The sequence below is a fragment of the Melospiza melodia genome, chromosome 3, assembly GCF_035770615.1.
Source record: "Melospiza melodia melodia isolate bMelMel2 chromosome 3, bMelMel2.pri, whole genome shotgun sequence".
Classification (NCBI taxonomy): domain Eukaryota; kingdom Metazoa; phylum Chordata; class Aves; order Passeriformes; family Passerellidae; genus Melospiza; species Melospiza melodia.
In genome coordinates, this window is record NC_086196.1 from 115,232,017 (window position 1) to 115,255,186 (window position 23,170).

The window sequence follows — 23,170 nt, forward strand, 5'->3', positions numbered from 1 at the left end:
TTTTGAGTTCCCTGATTATTCCTGTCTGTCAAAAATAACTGCTTTACTTCCAAGAAATGTAATTCAAGCACTTCTGGCACAAGTTTTCCCAGGCATTCTATGAGACTGCAAGGAAGAGAGGGGACTGTGCAGCTGGTGACAGAACTTGATGTTGGAACTGCACTAAGTTTTGTTCATTCTTATCCTCCAGCTGATGCATTTTCCTGGCAGGTCAAAGAGCACCTCACCATGAAAGGACTGGGGTAAAGTCCTGGAAACATTTTAATCTAAGGATGTGCTGCAATACTTGTACTCACATGATGACCCAAATCCAGCAATAAATCCCACAGCAAAGCAACCCCCATGAATGAAAACTTTATTTATTCAAGCAGTCCATTCCCCACAGCAGCTCAGAGTTGGATGGATCACAACAACAGCCATCCACAACGTCACTGAACACAGAACAGAAAAGCTCCAAGGGAAAAATGCAGCTCTGGAAGTGGCAGCTTGCAAAGGAGGAACACTAACACCTCCTGACAACATCACTGAAATAGGATCTATAACACAACAACAGATGTGAAACCCTGATCTCAACTATTTAGGATCAGAAATGCAAAGAGGATAGAGAAGGCACCTTCCCAACACACATTCAAGCACATGTTTCTGCTTCTGAGCACAAATTTTCCTCTTTGATGCTCTGCAGCCTCTGAAACCACCACTCTGACATCATCTGGAATATTTGTTTAACTGCTGTGTGGGCCACAAGAAAGAAACATTAGTGAGCTGAGGGAAAAAATTCACCTTTTTTTTTTCAGAGAAAATCTGAAAAGATCCCTGAAATAGGGTAGAGAGAGTAGAGGGTTTAAATAATGCTGCCAGAAACTCAAATCAGTAAGCTTAGACAAAAATGGAGAAAGAGTTAACATAAGGTAAAACAGTGAAGGGAAAAGACAACACAGAACTTGCAATTGAGTATCTCAATAAATAAGGAAAGAAAGAAGAAATAATCCAGTTCCTTCTGCTCACAGGTGAAAGGAGTTCTGGACACCTGAACTGCTCTGCAGGAAGCTTTTCAAGAGAGGGTAATCAAGGTTTTAAACGAGTCAGGAAGTTGCCTCAGTGTCAACCTGGAACCTGAAACCCGAACCCTTGGCTGCCTGCCAGGGGAGAGCAAAACAAACTCTCTCTTTACACACGGTATTTCCAGAAGCTGACAGTGTCCTCACCAAAGAAAAGACCAACACTTTTTCATCTTGTGCTCCAAGTAACACCCAAAAAAAAGAGTATCTTTCACTTCCTGAAAAGCATCATCATTTCTCACTAAGTGACATCAGTGAAACACTTGCAGGAATCACTTATTCAAAGACTCTGAGCCTCTTCTGTTCAGGCTTGTTATTTTTAGCCTCAGTAGATTTCACACTCCTCAGTACCTCAGATTGCAAAGAATTTGGCTCTATCTTTAGAGGCAGGAAGAGCTAAATGAGAATTCCATCTCTGGGGAATGATGAAGTTTGGGGGGCTGAGGCACTGCCCACACCTGGAGCACGCAGGGCTCTTTCAGCACAAACCTCAGCCCTTGAGAGGGCAGGGAAATGGAATCTCAAAAATCACACAAACAAACACCTGCAGCTCCACACCAGACCCCTCTGTCAGCTTTGTGCTGCTCCCCAGTGCAACCTGTGAAATCCGGTGCTCTCCAAGGCAGAAGATGCTTTAGCTTGTCTTACACAGAAAAACTGAGCGCTGAGGATAAAGGTGGGAAGCTACCATTGCAAAATATTTGCTAAAAACTCCTGCTGTTAATTCTGAACAGGAAAGAGCCAGCACTAACTGAGAGCTGATTTTTGTTTAAGGTACCTCCCACAAACCCACCTTATCAAGATACAGAAGGAGAAATCCCAAAGGTTGACAGTTCCAAATGCATCTGGAAAAGTCAAAACATAAAATGGGGATGACCAGACATAATGCAGGACATCTTTTGGCAAATCTGCAGAGGCTACAAGGGTACAAAATAAAACTTCTTAAGACTTCCTTTCTCCACTAAGGAAAGAACACAGGAATGAAAAGCTTTCCTTTTGCTGCTCATTCAGTCACTGCCAACTCCCTACGTGCCTTTTCAGCCAAAAATTTCTCATGAGCAGAGTCTGTAATGAGAGGGAAGCTTTGTACTGGGCAAACTGGAGAAGTGAGACATTTCCCCATCCTCCTGCTCCAGCCCTTCCTGATTATTTGGCTGCAAGACATCAGATTCCACAAGACAGCTGAAGATAAGCAGCAATGCTTGACACTGGTTTGTAACCAACCTTTCAGGTAAAACACCAGAACAACTGGAATGCTGATTTTTTTTGAAATCACACACTACAAAAGTGGAAAAGAAAGTTTTCTGTTCGTGCTGCATTCCTTTCAAATGACAGCCTGTTTACAGATGCCCCTGCCAAGAAAGTAATATCCCAAAGGAGAATTTGACAATTTCCTTCAGCTTTAAAATAACTCTGATGCTCTTGCAGAGTACATCTGTTCTTCTGCAGGGAAATTTAACCACTCTTCTCTTTTTCCACCTTCCTAACTTCTCTTTTTTACATTTGACACAGAAAATCAAACAGCTTTGTATTAGGTTTAACTGGCACAATCACTTGTTACTGTTACTACAACCTAAAAACAATCTCTGTCTCAGATTTTCAGCGTGAGGGAAGGAGAAGAACTGGATAAATCTGAGGTTTGTCAGTCCCAGTGTAACAACACACCAGGAACTGGGAGCTCAGTGTAGCAAACACCCCAGCTGACCTCACATTCCCAACATGTTCCCCTCCTGTAATATTTACTATTTATTTCTTATTCCCAAGGTATTTCCACATCTCCACAGAAGCAAAAGTGCCCTAAATTCTGGTTCTTTATGTTTCAAATAGCAACACATTCCCAGGAATTTCTCTTCAAACATCTAAGGTGCTTCTTGCATGAAATCTCCAGAATTGTGGTCATGACTGCAGCCAGATTTCAGAAAGTGTTCAAATGCAACTTACAATAAAAGTATCCAGACAAAAGCAATACTGTGAGACTTCCCATTAATAAAGTACTGGAGAGCGTGTGTGGCTCCCAGCATCAACAGAGTACATCACCCCCCAAGAGAAACTTAACAAGTATATTGTGAGTAAAATTCTGCAATTTACACATTTTGCCTGTTATTTCACAAGAACACTACCAAAATACATATTTTTAATTTAAATTCTTGACAGTTCTACCATTAAGTTTAGAGTTACTACAGAAGTAAATACATTTCCTGGCTGGAATCCCACAGGTGAATCTTCTTGAAGATTTATGTGAGTTCCCCTAAAATTATTCAACACACCTGAGTTATACAAGTAAGGATTTTGAAGGAAAACAACAAGAGCATTGCCTCACAAACTGGGTGGAAAAGTAACAAGTTTGATGGAAATACAAGTCTTGGTTAAATAAATAATCCAGAGAAATGAGAAAATGGCAAAAATGATATGAATTAGCTGGTTCTTATTTATATATCACCATGGAAATAATGGGCCATTATAGGTATTTATTATTTCAGTATCTATGTTTTTCTAAACCTTGGTTCTATATTTTAATACAGAAAAAAAATCCAGAAACATTTAGAAATATTTTATAGTTACCATTTAAAAGCATTTATTAACCCCCTGATTAGAATATTTCTAATAAATGTCTCAGATTATCACTGCTCCCCCATGTGTGCAATTCATAACAACAGAGAAGAAATGCAACCATGTAAAACACTTCAAGTATTCAGAATAAGGTTCCTACTTACGTTTCTGTGTCTGAAACTAATGACTCGTTATTACACACATCATTGAAGGTATGAAGTTGATTCTATAGTCAGAAAAAGGAAGAAAAAAAATTACAGTTTTATACAAATATTTGCTGAGGCAGTTTTCTTATATTTCAAAATAGTATTAGTGACATTATAGGACTTTATATGTTTTTAAATAAGTCATTTAGACAAAATTAAAGAACAAAAATCATGTATTTTTATAGGAAATGAAGCTTTCAAACATGTCCAAGCTCTTAAATTTAAAAGGAAAAAACCAGTCTGTTAAAAGTTTTACATTTCTTTTCCACTTCTTCCCTCAGCATCAATGGCTCTGTATCCAATTCTTTACATGTACACAACATTAAAAAAAAATATTTTAAATTACATAATAGACCTTACTTGGCATCTCATTTAAAAAGAAAAAAAAAATAAAGGCACTGTAATGTGAATTTTTGCAGTCAAAATTAAACTCGTTGCATAACTTAGTCAAAATATTTACTCTCTTGAAACAAGTCTAGCACATGCACTCTGTAATTCAGGTGAATTCACTAATCTTCTCAATAACTCTGTGTGTAAAGACTTCTCAAGAGTTATTTGTGTCCAATCTCAACAAACTTCAGGGGGGAAAAACAGTTTTGAAAACCAAAATAGTAAACATGCACTGAAATTGGTGAGATGGAAGAGCCTGACCACACATTATTAATAGATTGGTTACTAATGGAGAATTTCAAATGACACATATTTAGGAGTAGAAATTAGAGCTGGGTCACACAACACAGAGGAAGCTCACTGATTTTTCTTAAGATTCACCTCCAAATGGAAATATTTTGAAAGAGTGATAGACTTGAGCTGTTCCTATCACCACTTTTAAATCCAGGCTCATCACTGATCAACACCTCCCAAAATACCAAATCCTTCTCCACAGCAATTCTGACAAAGACCCTGTAATTCATACTGGGATTTACAAACAATATTTCCAATAACTTCATGTAAACTCTCTTAAACTAAGCAGAATTCTGCTAAACTAACCTTAAACTAACCAGAATTCAGCACAAGACAAAGCTCACGTGGGACAGTTTGTAACACCTTGCTCTCCCTCACCTCCTAACAGTTCTCACTTCAAGTTTTGTTTCCTTGAATGCCAGAGGGAAAAAATCCTTTTTTGTTTTTTACTATCTATGAAACATAGTAAGAAACTAAAGGCACTAAAGACACTCAATTGATACAACACAAATGTGGCAGAGAAAGGACACAAAGGTGGAAAGGCTTCAGCAGACAAAGCTGAGCACTAAAACTGTCCCTGGGCTCATCTCCAGAGGCAGGCACCAAAACAGGAAAATAACATTCTGTTTGTGGGGTAATAGTGGACAGGGAGGGTATTTTGGAGCTGAACTACCTCTACAGGTGACTGAGAGATGAAATGGAAGAGAAACAAGGTAACAACAGAAATAAAACCTTCTATGATTCGAATGAGAAGGAAGAATAAATTGTCTCAGTGTTTCAGAGCAGTTTTAAAGACTATTCACATTAAAAAAACAGACTTGGTAATTTATCAGCATAAATTAGCTTACAATATTAAATTTTTACTATTTTTTACTATTTGCTTTAGTCTAAAAATACTGTAAAATTTTTCTTCTGGTAATACATGTCTGTTCTTTAAAAACTCTCATTTTTACAGCAATATTCATCAATCACAACAGGTGAAACATATAACTACTTAACACAACTTCATACTCCCTTAAATGAGCTAGAAAATACCTGAAAAAATAAAGCAGCTGAAGAATTCTTATTTTCAGACTTTGTTTTGGCAAGGATACACAAAAAAACACACACTGGTAGCTGAACAAGGAGAATTGTATAAAACCAACGGAAGGGATTTATAGGAACTGAATGTAATTGGAACTATGCAAAAGTGGAAACAGATTTTTAGATCAATTATAGTGGTGGATGCAGTCCACAGCCTGTTTTTACAGCCTAGTAAGTTACCTGTATGTAAATATTTACTTTGGGTAAAAGCCAGCAATAATCTGATTAAAAGTACTTACAGATCTCTTTAAATTGCCATTTATTAAATTGAGGGTACTTCTATCTATAGCTACAGTGAGATGCAAAATCAAGTTTAAGTAAACTTGTACTCAGTGACACCACATCTTCAGAAGAGAGGAGGCCAAATATGTTCAGAAAACACAAAATTGAAAAGGCTCAGATGGATAAAAAAAACTTAATTTTTGCCCTCCTGTGGGATTGTCTCTCTATGGTTATAGGCAGCAGTGACAAATCAAGACAATGTGCCTGGTGCAACATGGAGCATTTCCATGGGAAAGGGAAAAGATGGGGATTTTTTTTTTTTTTTAGTTTTAATTGTTTTCTATTTGATGCTGTATGTATTTACCTCTTCAATTCCCTCTCCTGCTAATGAGTGCAGAACTGCACCAAGAACAGAAAAGGAGGTTTGTGCAATACAAAGCAGCAGCTAATTGCAGCAGGGTCAAGATGCTGCAAAGCTCAAACTGCACACAGATTAAAAGCCTTTCCCAACACCAAATCTTGCTGTGGCAGGGGCTCCATTTCACCCAGCTGTCACAAAGCCCAGTTCCAAGGGTGCTGTTCAGTGAATTGTTCAGGCAATGTGAGCCAGTTCCATATGGTGCAAACTCAGGCACCACTGGGAGTCAGCTCCAGCAAACCCCACCCTTACCACCATGGCTGCAATTTCCTAAGGCTGCATGTAAGGGGATCCTGCTGCTTTCACAATTAAAAAAGCCCCCCAAACATCATAAATTTAAATCATAACTTGCAACAAGTAAACTGTAAATCACAAATTGCAACAAGAAACATTTTCTGCAGACAATAATAATTGGTATTTTTAGAACAGTTGCTAACAAACAACAATAATTGGTATTTTTAAAAATCCTTACTGTTATTTGGCTCAGCCCAGCCAATCTCATGGTCAGAGTTGGTGACATGAAGTATTTGAATGCAAGATCAAGGCTTTCTTTATCAAAGCACAGGGCTGTGTCCAAGGGCTCCTTGACTGTGCTCCACATTAAATCTGCCATGTTCCTGGCTGCACTCTGCCTCAGCTCCTGGTCTGACAGCTTACACAAATACCTGCAGAAAGCACAACAAACACAAACAGGGCATGGCTCAAACCACAACATTCCTGCAGCCATCCTGATTACAGCAAAGATGGATTTCTCCAAGATCACTCAGTCTTAAAATACCACTATTAAAAGTTTGCACCAATTAATGAAAAACACCAAGGAAAACCAGAAATATTTGTAATATTTTTTAAAGTAAGTCAATTGCTAAAGAACTTTGCTTAAGCCCTTTTTCTTGCAGTCTTCTAATCCTGCACAATGAGTTGCGACACAAATATTCTCTGCAAATGGAAAGCATAAGAAATACTTACAAAAACTCATGCATAGAACCTGGTGAAACCTCAGAAGACCAAAACACAGAAAATCTGCAGTGAAATGCCAGTGAAGTTCACATAAAAAAGACCAACACTACTGAGAATTTCTTCTGACTGAATGTGTAACAGAAAAATGTTTAGAAACAAGATTTCCTGGGCTTATTTTGATGCCATTAAAGATGGCACAGTGAAAGGTACATGCATACAAAGTCAGCATAATTAATTTTTTCTGCTTTTTTTCAGGGTTTTGAAGTTTCAGCTACATCCAAACTAGATTTAACTACACAGGAATGTGTTAAAAATCCATTTGTTTGACAGCCTAAGCCTGGATCTCTCCTTGGAGACTGGCCAAATAGATGCATGAATCTTTTAAAAAACACACCAGATATTAAACTACACTTAACCAGATTTATGCACCATTCCTTTGCATTTACATCATATAAACATCAGCACTTTTTTGTCAAAAGCAAAATTACAGGCTGTGACTCTTATTTAGATGATGGTTCTTTTCCACAGCTCTTGGGTAGAAGCCTAAAATAAACACACTTAAATGATACTTAACACTGTCAAACAGAGAAAAGAGACTTCAGTGCAAATAATCCCAGAGACTGGAGATACAGACAGGAATCACACATCAGTAACAGGGGGACAAAAGCAGGACCAGGCGATCAGATCCTTCCCTGCTCTTTGGTGTGAGATTTGTCTCCTTGTGTGGAGCACTGGAAATCAAGTCCTGGCAGGAAAATGCTGCTCCTGTGCTGTGAGCTCTGAACAGCAGCAAAGCAGGGGTGGAAAGGGAACATTCAGTGAAAAAAGGGCAGCACCAAGCAGAGCCAGGACCTGCCTGTAACCTGCCCACAGGTGAGAGTTTCACTGTGAGGAGAAAATGTCCTGTCTATATCACCAAAAAATCATTTGTAATCAGCAAATGAGTGATTTGTCACCAGCAAACAGTGATGGCAGCACCTGTGTGCCAGCCACCATGCTGTCTGTCCTGCCCTTCTGACAAAGGGACATCCAGCATCCCTGCCCAGCTGTGCCAACAGCACATGAAATATTGAGCATTTCTGTTATGGGAGTGGCAGTGGGTGAAAGAACAGAGGCCATAATTAAGCTCCCACACCCTAAGCAGACACAGAGTTTGGGATTTTGGAGTTGCCATCCCTGGAAGTGCTCAAACAAAGGGCAGAAGTGGCACCTGGGGCCATGGTTTAGTGTGAGCGGGGCTGGGTCAAAGGCTGGGCTCCATCTCAGGGGCGTTTTCCAACCTTCATGACTCTAAAACTCCCAGCAATATCAGACCCATTTTTATATGCAAACTCTCCTCAGGTCTGGTTCCCAGAGCTTTTCTGTGTCCATAATTCCATCAAATCAGTCTCAAGAGTTTGGTGAAGCATTTCTAAAGATCTCAGACATGTCCAAACACATCCATGAACTCCCTCACTGTACAAAGGACAGAGGAGTGTTGGCATGCCCTGAGCAGGGGCATGGACACACCTACACACACAGAGGAAGGGTGTTTGGTGCCTTCACTCCATTTCTGGAACAGGACTTGGACGTGAAATCCTCCTCACACTACAAACTCTGGTGAAGTAACTACATTAATACAGTTTATGAAATAGAACATTCCTTATTTTAATGCAATATTATCAGTCTAAACCTACTTTCATTTATACAATTCACATTACAACCACATTTTGAACCTGAGTCAGACTTGTGTCATATTTTTTATTATGATAATGAGAGTGTGTTGTTAAAAACCTGCACTTTACAGCAAGTGGAACTCTGGTGTAGGTGCATTTTCAAAGCTACAGAAGTACTTTAACAGTATCTTCTGTTTTGCCAAGGCTCTAAAGCAAGAGAACAGAGCACTTGTTACCACACAGTTTGTAACACAACAGGCTTTTCTAACCTAGAAAGAAGCAGAAGATGGCAAACTTCTCTCTAGAAGTGTAACAGCAGCCAGCACTAGAAAATTTATTGGCACCACTACAGTGGTCATAAATCAAACATGATCCTATCTTTACTCCAAAGATTAAAACCACGCAAACTTGCCAAGGAGGCCACACCTCCTTTGTTATTGTGGAAGATGGAATGGCTCAAACCTGTCTGCATCAGTAACACATCATGTTTTTAGAGGCAGAACAATACTATTAACAAAAGAGATCCTTACCTACACTGACAATTAACTCACACCTTCCCCTACACTGACCACCTGTAAATTTGCTGCATTGCCTCATGTAAGGACACTGGAGCAAGGAAAATGCCTATTTAACCCAAAATAGCCACTCTGAAAGCAGATTAAAGATTTATCCCATGTATAAAAAAATGGATGAACCCATCTACTACTGTGAATTCATTTATCTCTTCTATTTCTACTTTTGGCTCTCTCATTAACCTGTGCCAGTCAGTTTGACAATTATGCTTGAGTGAAAAACAAACTCTTCTCATTTCTTCCACCTGCAACCTGAAAATTGGGTGGCACATTCTCCATTCCCTGGTTTTAAAAACTTGTGAATTACCATTTCCTATTTGTTATCTTCATATCATTCATAAATTATATGAATTTCCCTGTCAAGAAAACCTAAAACACCCTCCTAGACTCTGTCTCTACATCTCAATGTAAATTTTTTATTGCCACCAAGGTAGTTCTGTTATTATCTGCAGGATGGAAGGATCAGAACTGTACAGACAGTATAGAAATGTGAATGTGTGACTGACTCATGTAATGGCTTAATAATAGCTTCCATTCTGCCCTTCATTATTTTTTTAATTCCTACATCTTTATCTTTTTGAGTCTGATGAGCATTAAGTCTTCAAGGAAGAGATGAATGATATGCCAGGACTGTGTAATCTATTTAATCTGGAGTTTTTGCCTAAATGAGACTTTCAGAATAAAACATAACTTTTTAATACAACTGCAGGAAGGATACTCCACATACTATAGGACCTGTCCTGCCAGCCTGGCATACTTAAAACAATCAAATAACATATAGTATCTACATTAATTTTTTTTAAATATCAGTTTTAACTCACTTAAATTATTTCACTTTTCTGTATTTGGGGACAGAGAGAGTTCAGTTTTAAACATGCAGCTCCATGCTAATGTAATGCTTACAATCACATCTCATGCTTCAGGACTTCAGTTACTCAGCTGTGAAATCATCTTTTTTTCCTTAATCTGACTCCTTTGGACCACAGCTGCAGAAGGGCATCCAGCAGAATGAGTCAGTTCTCCTGAAGTGTCTGGTTATTGTCTTCTGATTTATTTATTTATTCTCTTTACTTTCAATTTCCAGATTTTTGGAGGAGGCAAATGTTTTTTTTTTGTGATTCAAACCTTCAAAGCTCATTACAAGAGGTTTTTATGACATGTAGTGGCAAGGAGTGGTCTTGGGTACTCTCATAAACCCCATTTTAAGATGAGTATTTTTAATACAGAAGAGTAACTTGAATTCTTTCAGCTGCATTTTCTATGGAAAGCATCATGGATCAGGAATTGCTTCCTTCCAAGGAGGTCAAAATCACTTTTTCTTACTGAAAGATGTAAATTTTATTTCATGTAATTTTAAATTTAATCCTTTATTTCTTTCCTAAACTGCTTAAAAACCCAGGGCCCTTCAGGGGCAAGATGTGAATGCCTGTGCTCCATTGGCCAGGCAGAAAATAACATTTATTCATCTTTTTCTAGTGGCAGCAATAATGACAGGATTGTGTCCATGATGTCTGGAAACTCCAGCAGTGACCTCCTCTGTGTAAATACACACTCTGCTGTTTCCTTCATCCACTCCTTGCAGAAACAACCATATCATGAGGGTAACCTCAGCTGATAAAAAGTCAGGTGATGTCTCTTGTTGGTCTGCCCTGCAAAATGCACTTCCTGCAAGGAATCTACAGGGGCAGCAACTGGAACTAAATCAGTGCCCCAGGAGCTCCTTGTGGACTAAAACCCTCCCCAAATCCCTAGTTTGCAGGGCAGCAGCAGCTTTGCAGGATTTCTTTAGAAGGTGCTGTGCTGCTGTGCCCAGGACTGTGTCCCCTTTTTTCTGTCCTTTTCCTGAAGGAAAAGCAGATGGAGAGCCAGAGACCCAAGCTGCTAAGGCAGGATCTGTAAGTTTGACAGCAAGTGGGGTGAGCTGCATCCATGAGCAAACTCATCCTTCCCTGAGGGCATCTGGGCTCACTTCTGTCCCACACCAAGGTACAGCACCAGAGTTCATTTCTGTTACATGGCCTCCCAGCTTCAGTCCCACTCCATAAGGAAATCTTCACTAAAAAGCTCTGATTTCATAACACTGAGCAATCTCAGATCCCATCAGGAGTCAGCTGTGAAAAATAAACCTGGGAGAACATCACCTTCCTGCTCTAAGCTGGTTTTCCAAGGTTGTATCCTGTGGCAGTGCTACCTTTCTGATTGATGTTAACCTGCTGTAAATTCTACACACAGACATCAGGGGCATTATTTATGGCAAGAAGCTGCTGACAAATCACACTGCAAATCAAATCTTCTACTGGGCAAAGAGGAACACATGAGGACCCAAAAAATCTTCTATACATTCCAGTGACCCCAAATAGTTATAAAATAGAAAATGTTTTAAGCATTACAGGATGACAAGCAAGGCTTAGCAGCAGGTACAGGATGTGTTATTGTCTCCCTCAGTAGTTCCTTATCATCAGCCTAACTCTAACTGCTGCTCCCTCAATGCTCCTTTTCATTTCCATACATTGCAAGAAGACAGGGAGGGCTCCTGACCAAATTCCCAGGTACACCAACAAGCATTAATGGAGTATGTACAGAGACAAGCACTTGAAAATCCTCTGCCTGCCCTCTCTTGACTGCCTCATGATTAATAATTACCTTTGGAAGATTTCAAAGATAGCACATCAGCATTAAAGGAGTGCACAAGGCTGGACTATAACTCAAGAGTGATGTGTTTTAATAAAAGATCAAAATACTCTTCTCTGTGCTGGGATCATTTTAGTAGAAACCACAGTATAGGAAAACAGACTAACAGCCAAATCGGTACTTAAATTTTTACAGTCAACATAAAACCAGACCTTTTTAAAATATGAAACAATTCCCAGTCTCATTGTTCTGGGAGCCTGTTTGCTGCCAATGTAATTATTTTTGTTGAGTGTTATTTTACACTGGTATAGTTAAGACAGAATAATGTGTAAAAGCCCAATTTTTGCTATGAGCAGCATAAGAACATTTCTAACATTAGTTAGAGGAAACCCAGAGCCTTGGAGGAGCTGTGGGTCTATGCAAAAGCAGGAAAATTTTAAGTTGGGCTACTGGAATGGGAATTAGCTGTGACCACACCCCTCCACCTCCAGGCAGATCCACACACAGAGATCATTTCATCAGCAGCTCACTGCAATGTTTCTATTGTCCTGAGAAAGCCAATAAAAACAAATTGCTCATATAATTAAATACCCTTACAAGCACTTCAATCTGAAAGTGCTATTTCCATTATAGACAGCTTGATATAAAGCAAATCTTTGGGACTGGATATATTTAGCTCCATAAGAGTGCAAGCAGACTTTGGATCACACTTCAGCTCCTGCCAGCTGGAAACCCAGAACATCAGAATGTGAAGCGGTGTTCACACTCAGGGTCTGGAATCCCAGTGACTGCACATTGCTCTTGTACTTCCAGCATCTCACTGCAAATTTGGAGTTTTATGAAGATATCACAGGGAGGGAGACTGGAGTACAGCTGGAGAATGGGGCTGATGTCACACTCACAATGTTCTTAACATGACTGATCTGACTGATACTGAAATCAGATGCAAGGAGCTGCCCAAAGTAACTCTAAACGTTAACTCCACCCTCCTTGCTGAAATGACAGTCAGAGCAACAACCTGCACAATTAAAAGTAGCAGCTGCAATTAGAAATTGCTGTCACAATTAGAAATTAGCTGTCACAAAGTCCCACAAGAAAAATTCTTAAAATAAAGATTTACCTGATAACATAAGTCCTAAAGGGTATAATGTGCTGCATGACAGCAGGGATGTGTAGCCATATTCTGATCTATAATGCAAAAACAGAAATAAACATATCATTCATGACATTTAAAGAGAACTGAAATACTCTTGGTACACATTTGCACATGCAAACCCACTTTAAAAAAATAATTTCTTGGTGGTTTGTGTTCAACTTCTTCATTTTCTGATTTTCCAGACTAGTACCTGAGGAATGCTTTTTTGACTTATAAAGAGGATTTGCATCTTTCCTGCTGGTCAGCTGGAAAATACAGACTTTGTATAAATAGTATCATATTGCCCAGGTGTATTTTTGTATTTTCTGTAATTTCTTCAGTAGGAAAAACTGCTACTCAACCTTGTGGGTTTTTTTTTCCTTTTTCTTTAAAAGTCTACATGAAAATTATTCCATTCTTTCAGTTCCTTGCAAACCACTCCTAAACCAAGTAACACTGTTTGACTTGTGTTGTTTTGCTTCTTAGAGCTTACATATCCTTCAAAATAAGATGTTTTACAAGCAGTGATTAGGCAGAGTTTTTTACTACCATATTTGCATTTCTCATATTTACCATTCTGCCTTTACCACCTTTGCAAAGCTGATTGCAGGAATAAATGCAGAGAAAAAAACAAAACAAAAAACAAACAACCTGAAACAGCTACTTAGCACCGCTGTGAGGAAAAGCACCGACCAAAGGCTTCCAGAGGCAAAGTCAGAAGTGCCATCTGCATTTCAAAAAGGAATTCAGAGCCTGTTAAACCTGTTACTCCGTGCCAGGTAAGGGCTGGAGCACAGATGAAGCAGCAGCAGCAGCTGCTCCTGCCCACGTAAATTCAATGTAAATTCAATCATGTGCACTTTGCACAGCCCTTGTGAAAGCAGCCCCATCACTCAATCAGGGCCCTGCATCCCCACCTCTGCTCTTGAAAGAATTTCAGCTTTGCAGCTGATGCAAGAAATTCTGCCTAAGGACTCAATTCCATATGCAGAAAATGTATATATTCCTTATATGCCTTCTTGACAGGAGAGAAAAATATTAGGCTGCAGTCAACTTCTCTTTTCAACATTTCCAGCACTTGCCAAGGAACTTTTTGAGGCAGTTCTGACAAAAATATTTGCAGGCTTACATTTAACAAGGCAACAAGCACTGCACAGTAACAATATAACCTACTTTGCAAGACAAACCAGCCAAATCTTCCCTCTGCAAAAAAAGACCACACTTGGAAAAGGCTTCTGATCCAACTGGCAGCCTCAAGAAGGGAAAAAATGCAAACATCCCAAATATACAAAGTGTCACTTGAAGATGCTTGCTTTAGAAACAGCAATTAAATAACATTTTGACAAGGAATTGCAGGGGTGACAAAGATACTATTGTGATTACACCACTTGACTTTTAACACCATGTACTCTGCTTCAAATACAGTATGAAACACCAAAGAAAATCCATTTCTTTCTGAAATAAGAGTATGAAATGTTTTTTAAAATACAGTATGGAATATCAAAGAAAATACATTTCTTTCTGAAATAAGAGTATGAAATATTTTTAACATTTTGTTTTTATAGCTTTCACTGTTCACAGTAAGCTTCACTCTGTATTAGTTCCAACTCCTAAACTGAAATCATGCACCTGTAAACTTGCATTGCACACAACCTTCAGCCTCAGAATTCAATGAAAGCATCATTTCACATGTTACAGATGAAATTGTGATTTTGAACGTGGATTCACATTTACATACTAACTTGTTAAAATGACATAAAAGAACATATATAAAATGACATCAACTAGCATCTGTAAAGTGCCAAAAATTAAAATTACATCACTTTTTGCTTCCACTTGATTTTAAGACAAAGCATTCACTGCATCTGTTCTGTTCTCAAGTTTCAGAGTTTTTTTTTTTTATTATTTGCTCTTTACCAGAGGTAATTAATTTCTAGAAGGTAGTGGCTGAAGAACTCCATCTTACAGACTTGAAAAACAATTCCAGCATGGAGATTTCAAGGAATCTTTAAGAATGGCCACTTAACTGCCATTCTCAAGAGTTCCTACAGCTGTGAAATTGTATTTAAGGGTTACTACACACTGTGGGCTGGCTTTACACACTGGAACAAGGTAACATTGACACTGCAGAGCTATTACTGGAATAAATATCTATATTGCATTAAATCAAATGTGTTGGGATAAAACCAAGACAGATTAGCAGAGTCCTTGCTGAGACCACCACTATCCTGTTCAGTTTTGTGAATGATTCTTTTGGTTTAAGTGGAGTTTGGTGCATTGGTTCACAATCAGCAACATCTCTGCAATTATTAATATTTACCTAAGTTCTATGAATTATACAGTGAAATGATATAAAAAAACAGGGAAAGAGAAACATTACATCAAAATCCTAACTTCATGCATCATTACAGAGGTGGAGAAATATCTTTTTTTAATATTGGCAAGATAAAATGTATTTTGTCCAAAAAATTAGCTGTCTCATTTGGTTACAATGAATGCATTGCATTTGAAAGGCAGCAGTGCTCCCAAGTACACTGAGTGATACCAAAATGCAGCAGGTGGATGAATAAAGCAACTTACACACAGAACATTTTCTTATATTTTCTGTAGTGAACTGACATAAAAATAAAATCTAAATGCAATTTTTTTAAAACAGTTTTCCTCAGCTCACACAGATTTTTCAGCAAAGCCAGACAGAGTTCAAAATAAAGATGCCTGTTGAATGGGAAAAGCTGCAATGCTGGAAGAGGCTGAAGAAACAGGACTTTTAGTTATGGTTTGGGATGAATTTCATTTTATCTGCCAGGTTCAGCCATAGAACTCATCTAAAATTGCTGCAAGAGCCAGCTTAACAAGTTACCTACTAAACCAAAGAGAAATGCAAAGTGGCTAAGTAAATATCTGAAAGGAGAAACTTTGCTGAGAAGTATTTTGGAACAGGGCACATCACTAAGAAGAAAAGAAACTATTTATGTCGAGAAAAAGGAAGACTTCTAAACAGAACAATGAAGAAAGGCAGAATGCTGGTTTGAAAACATGCTGCTGTGATAGGGAGCTGCCACTCATTACTGAAGTAGCTTTGCCCCTTCTCACAAAAAATAAAAATGCAAAAATGGCAAACTTCTGGTTTTCTTTTTGCCCATCCACAAGATAGGTCACAACTTCTATCCTGACATTACACTAAGTCTTCATATGTCCTTCTTCAGGGACTGGGTTTTATTTTTAGCACCAATTTCCTTCAAATCTCCACTAAAATCAATTCATAATTCTGCCAATCAAAAATCCCTGTGATTTCAAAATGCAGACATGATGGAGGATATGAATTCTAAAACTAAGTGGGGAAAAAAGATGATTACCTCTATGCTGCAAATGCGTATAATGGTATAAAATCACAGGAAACTGAAGAGAAAAAAAATCCACAGGCTTTTCCTCTGTGCCTCAGAGGGAATAGCTAAGAAGTTAAAATACCCTGAAGAAACTAAAACCACTCTCATGGCACAATTTCAGGGACAGAAATGGCCTCTGACAACATTCTTTGGGGGCTGTTGCAATCTTCCCATCTAGGTACAAGCTGCAAACTCCTTGCGTGCTGCCAGGAGATGCAGAGGGTTTGGATAATGAAACACTCAGTGCACGAGCAAACATGGAAAATGTACAGCTTTGTACCCCTCTCTGGTTGCAGGGAGTGCTTGCAGCTTTCAGACTGCTTTGGTTGGTGGTGCTGAAGCAGAGGAGGGGGATACTCACGTTGGACACGACAGTGATGAAGGCGTGCGCGATGAGGAAGGGCAGCGTCTCGGGGCTGCCGTACTCGAAGCAATCCTTCATCAGGGCCAGCCCGTTCTTGCCACAGAACAGGCACACGTAACGCAGCAGGTGCAGGGGCACCTCCACATCCTGCCAAGGGGCAAAACCCAGCACAGCATCAGCACCACATCGCTCAGACACACAGCAAACTCAACAACACAAATCCACAGAACAGGGTGAAATTTCTAGGATTAAAAGTGCACAACTTACGTTCATATCACAGAACGCCCCTAATATATTGCTTTCTTGAGCAGAAATATCCTGTTTAAAGAAAAAAATTAAAATTAACTCAAGCAATAAAAACACATTTATAGACCAAAAAACCAACTGCCATTTAGCAGGTATCACAGTCAACAATAAAAACCCAAATTCTCATTCAGAGCAAGACAGAAGCTCAAGCTTTGCTCCACTTTTCCACTGCAAACCAGACTTTTCCAAACTTCTTACCTCTTTTAATATATATAAATACACAGATATACTTAAGAGAACATTTCAGCAGCATCTGGATGAACAGATTATTCTTCAATCCCACCCCTGCTCAGATCACCCATTTTTTTCAACAGGAATATGGGCAAGGGCACAGTCTGTCACACCAGCCTGAGAAACACAGAACAGAACCAATCCAGGCACTTTGGAATGCAATTTCTAATAAAGATGAGACATATATGCAAACATCTGAATTTACATGAACTGCAGGACATCCTACAATCCCACATGTAATGACTGAAAGGGTTAAAATGTCTAAATATTCATTGCCATTTCAACTACTACATTTTTATATATAACAAAACACCTCATACAAAATAAATGTCAGACTTTTACAGGAGTGAGTGAAGTGAAGTGAAGAAGGGGAAGGAATTCTATCACCCTATCAACTCTGTTAGCTACTTGCTGCAACAAGAAATCTATTTTCTAGAAGCACTAAACTTAAAATGGTTTAGGAAAATAGCTTTTCTTTTTAATGTCCTGTTGGGCAGTACAGAGTGGGACATTTCTTTATTAGGGCTGTAACATATTGTGGGTTCCATGCACTTGCTGGGGGCAAAAGGGCACTGGAGGTATAAAAAGTGGCTGTAAAACCCAACACTGCCATGGATACTTGTAGGTAAAACCACACATTGCTCTTCTCATCCCTCCATGGCAAACACCCAGTATTGACAGTCACAAATCAAATGCAAGTTTAACACAAAGTTAAGTTTTTAAATGAAATTTCCTGAATATATTTTAAATAGCTGTGTAGGAGTAATCCTAGAACTGTACCAGAGGATGCTGGAGGCAAGCAATTTTGGATGGATTAAGTGTGATACAAACATTTTGAATTATTCAATATGCTCATATTATAGCTAAGCATTTCTTTTCTTTTTTTCTTCTGCTGAACTCTAAGTCATGCCTGAACTCGTGATACTCCACCAGTTATTTTTAAATCAGCTTTGAAGGCAGTAGGTGGTATGTTTTTAGGCAGCAAGAAAAGGTGTTCAGTGCTCTGCTCATGAAAACTGCAGAAAGGGTGTGAGAAATTTCATTAGTTCTCTTGAAAAAACAAGAGATTTGTTGTCAAGTGAACTGCAGTTCTTAGAATGCAGAAATCCCAAACTCACAGAGGCTGCTGCACGAGTCCTGCAAAGCTTGGGAAAGGCTGCTCTGAGAGACTGAGGCTGGAAATGTGAATTCTGCTCTGCAGATGGGAAACACAATAGTCTGAGAGTTCCTTACTCTCCTCCTTTTACTCTTTTCAATTGTAGGAGGAAATTAGAGAATTCCTCATATGGCATTAAAACTCACCATGAGTTCAGGAGAAGCCAGAGCAGATTTCCAGGACCTTTACCTGGAGAAAAGCTGGAGAGGGGCTTTGAGAAAGGCAGGCAGGGATAGTGCTGTCCCAAAGGCACACAGCAAAAGGAACAGGGGAATGGCTCCAAAGTGCCAGACGGCAGGGCTGAATTTGGCATCAGGGAGAAATCCTTCCCAGGGTGCCCAGAGGAGCTGGGGGTGCCCCTGGATGCCTGGCAGTGCCCAGGCTGGATGGGCTGGGAGCACCCTGGGACAGTGAAGGTGTCCCCAGGCAGGGGATGGGATGGGATGAGCTTTAAGGTGCCTTCCAAACATTCCATCACAAAATGCACTGGCTGAGCTCTGACTGGACACAACCCTGGCAGAAAGCAACACATCTGCCAAGAAAATATTGACTTGAGAAGGAGAGGCAGAGAGCAGGAGACCCCAAAGAGCTGGGGACTGCAGCTAGAGGCACCTCAACAACTGATTCTGTTTCCTCTTTCATTTCATCCTGTCAAGGTCTGGTAAATGGTCAGGGAACTCCCTCTTCAGATTCTTTGTTCATTCTGAGACAGTGCAAAGTTCAGGAGTGCACTTCACATTGCTGCTTCCTTCTCGGCAGGATTTTGAGAGCTTCCTTTTATAAATTATTTTTCCCCTTCCTCTGAAGTGCCCATTCCAGGTAGTGCCCATTTCACTGGCTGCACTAACTATGTAAAGAATACAGTTACAAATCACCCAGTATGCAAGGGATAAAAATATCCCATAAAGAAAAAAAATGCATTTCAAAGTATGAACATGCCTCAAAAAACCAACCATATTTTTAAAAAAACTTTGAGTTAATTTTGTTTAGGATGAAAAATAGACATGTATATCCCTCTGGGCACCAAAAATATTGAATTTCAAGCAAGGTGTGTAGATGGCTCCTCTGGACACCAAGCAGGCTGTTGTGGTCTTCACTGCCACTTTAGAGATGTTGTAAGGGACAAAAACAATTCTTAGCCCACATCATTTAAGGCAAGATCTGCATGATCCTACAGGTAGAGACACCTTTCTGACTCCCAACAAATCTGGCTTTGCTGTTCATTTTCATCCAGTTTCATTAACTCCTGAGGAAGGGAAACCTCCTGCTCCCACATGAATGTTTCCTTCTCCAGCAGACAGCCCAGTGTCCAAAGGCTTTGACAGCAGCTCAGAAGGGATCAGAATTCAAGAACTGAAGAACAAAGCCCCTGGAGGTGTCTTGGAACAAAGGACAAGGGAAATACTGACCACTAATTGTTACTGTGGGAAAGCCTCACACAGGGAATTCCTAAATGGCACCTAAGAGGCAGCCTAGGCACAGCAAACCCTTAATGGATGAACATAAATCCAATGGAGTTATGTTCAATAACTCCATGAAATTGTGTAAGTTCACCTCAAGGATCTAAAACAAGGAATTTCTGAAGTCACTCAGAGTGCAGACTGGAGTCTGTTCTGGATCAGCAAACTTCCCTTTTTCCAGGGCAAAGGAAATGGTGGGAGAGGGAGAGCTACACCAGCTTCTACCAATACATTTTTTGCAAATTTCGGCTGTTCAGGATCTGTTTAACTTACAAGTATAGCTAATGCACTCATAGCAGAGATTTTTTATTTTAAGATCTCTTGAGGACTGAAACCAAGCCTGATTTAAAGCAAGAAGTGCTCTTATTACTGGGACTAATAACTTGTCTCAGTTCAGCTAAGATGTGCTCTAGACTGAAATCCAAAATTAAATTCTAGACTTCAGTGAGTCACTCATGGGAGCAGAAAGTTTTGCCATTAAAACAGCAGAATAACAGAATCCTAGTGCCTCCCAGATACAGAAAATATCAGTTTGTAAGAAAAATTATTGATGCTGGGACCTTTTAAAAGCAAAATTTAAAACTCTCTCCCACTAAAAAAAGGCATACAAATATGGCAGGCTGGCACACCTCCACAATCCAGACCTGGAAACACAAAAATTCTAGCAGAAAGGAAAAAAAAAATCCCTTACCTGTCTGTACCTCAGTGGTTTTCTTCCCAGCTTCCCCTTAAGTTGTGTTTTTAGGCTAGCTAATGAATGTATTTGATAATTCAAGTGATGTATAAGAGATGATACATGTATTATATATCCACTGGTATGTCTGGGGTGATGGGCATCATCACAGGGCAGCAAGTACAACAGATCTGGTCTAAATCACTCCCAGGCTGCACAGCAAGGGAAAAGAAATCCCATCAGGCACCTGAGAGCTCCTTTTGATCGTTGGGAAGTGAAATTCAAAGAGAAGGAAAGAATACATGAAATAGTAATTTAAGAGAAGGACGTGTGATAGTCCACAGAAAAGCTGCTCCAGAATTGTTCATCCCACATTCCTCTGAAGCCAGTCCTGGTACATGTCCCACAGGAGTGCAGGAGATAAATCAATTCACTTTATATCTGTACAGATACACTTGAAACTCCCTCTGTTAACTCATACCCATATGGTTTGGAGAGGAACAAGAACCAAAATGCAGCCCACCTAAAAACCTGCTGTGTAGGGGGTTTTAATTCCATTTCTTGCCTGATCCATTCCATCAGAACTGATCAGGTGTTGTAACCACCCTAACTCACACCATTCTATCTGACTCAGCATCTTCTCATCTTGGACTTAAGTTTATAAAGCAAATTTCAACCCTCAGGGTTCCACTGAGCTCCCACAACTCTCTAAATATAAAATAAAAGGAGTGGGTGAGCTGCACTTTAATTCTCCACTCTGACTTTCTCAGAAGTTTGTTGGATAAAAGCTTTTCCTATACAGTGAAATGTACATCTAATTTGCATATAAATATTGTAAAATAACTCTTTACTTGTTGTTAGACTACCACAGGCTGGATCAAAAGCCAACCATTCCAAAAACGTGTTGTTTCCACTAGGAAATGCTAACACCATCATATTTATTTCAGCAGTTGTGAATTAAACATGGCAGGATTTTGGAATTAATTTTTTAAGAGGAAAATCAAGGAAAATGTGAATGGCAGCCATAACAAATATCAGAGAGAAAAATCAGCACCCTGGAACAAAGCAATCTGTGTTGATCTCAGCTATCCCAGTCAACTAACCAGTTGTTCTAACGAGTTTGGTCTTGCACAAAGTTTAGTTTATGAAGTTTTGCTTCTAGAACCATAAATTGGAAAGAAAAATTACTAAACTATTCATGGGTTACCTTCTGGAAGAAAGGCATTGCTATAGTCCCCTTTTGGCCTACCTGTTATTTAAACAGCACAATAATTCAGTGTACAGTTCCAGCCAGCTCCTATCAATATATTACCTATAACAATTAAGCAGAGTTTAAAGAAGGTGGAAGAGGATTTATATATTTATATAAAGCTGAAAAGCTCTGCTGAAGTGAACAGGAGAGCTGAATGTGCCTTAGCAATATACTACCTATAACAATTAAGCACAATTTAAAGAAGTGGAAGAGTATGTATATATTCAGAAAGATTCTCTGAAAGGCTCTACTGAAGGAGAGCTGAATGTGCCCATCCTGAGTGAAAGCAATCTGCTCATTAATGACAACAATTAACCTTCACCAAGACAGACACAAAGAGAAGCTATACCTCTATTGTGGGGTGGGTGTTATGCTTATAAGCTGTGTAGAGAGGAAACTGAATCTGGAAGATTTTTGCCACACACAGCAGCAGCTTCTCCTTCTCATCAGTGCTCCACAAGCTGAAGGGCTCCGTGCTCTTGGTGGGATCCTCCTCGCCCAGGATACAAGTTCTTGCAGAATCAAACTTGTTCTCTAGAGGTTTTTGTCTTTCTCCATTTTCTTCTTGGTGGGATTCTCTCTCTACATTCAGGGGCTCCTCAGCATGGTGGCTCTGCTCTGGCCATGTTGGATCTATGTGAATAGTGCAATGTTTACAGAGCTGGTCCCTCAGAGCTTGCACTTGGGCAATCACCAAATTAATCAGCGCACAAACCACTTGGTTAAAGATCTCCAGATGTTTATACTCCTTGAAACAGCACAAACATTGTCTGTAAGGAAAGAAAAAGATAAATGAATAAAAATTCCTACAGTTAAAATCAGCTGGGTACTTCACCAAGAGAACTCTTCACATTAAAACATTTGAAACAACAAGGTATTTGACAGAATCGCAAAATGAAGGAAATCCAAATGAAACAGACTCTACCCAGCAGCAAGTGGGAGTCACAGAACCCTCCTTAAGCCTTGAGAACATCCCATTATTTCCAAATGCTTACCCAAACTATGAAGTCCCTGTTATCACTGAGCAGCTGGTACAGCAAGTAAAATATAGAAAAAAAGCCTTGTGGGCAAGGTCACTGTGCTACTGAAGAAGTCCCATTTTTCAGTGTGTTTCTGACTCCATTTCCTCATCAGGCTTTCTCTGCTGCTCTTCATTGCAATAAATCATCCT

The 23,170-nt window shown here is 39.4% G+C and overlaps 1 protein-coding gene across 8 annotated transcripts in view; it reads right to left on the reverse strand.

Annotated features, from left to right (window-relative positions):
- Positions 1-23,170, reverse strand: part of USP34 (ubiquitin specific peptidase 34) — a 114,476-nt gene that overhangs the window by 71,266 nt on the left and 20,040 nt on the right. For all 8 annotated transcript variants that reach the window (XM_063152795.1, XM_063152794.1, XM_063152800.1 and 5 more), the window contains exons 3-8: positions 22,349-22,769; positions 17,189-17,239; positions 16,919-17,068; positions 13,157-13,224; positions 6,694-6,886; positions 3,773-3,834 (exon numbers count right to left, since the gene is read on the reverse strand). In XM_063152795.1, coding sequence (XP_063008865.1) covers positions 3,773-3,834; positions 6,694-6,886; positions 13,157-13,224; positions 16,919-17,068; positions 17,189-17,239; positions 22,349-22,769 — 945 coding nt within the window. The remainder of the gene's footprint in view (positions 1-3,772; positions 3,835-6,693; positions 6,887-13,156; positions 13,225-16,918; positions 17,069-17,188; positions 17,240-22,348; positions 22,770-23,170) is intronic.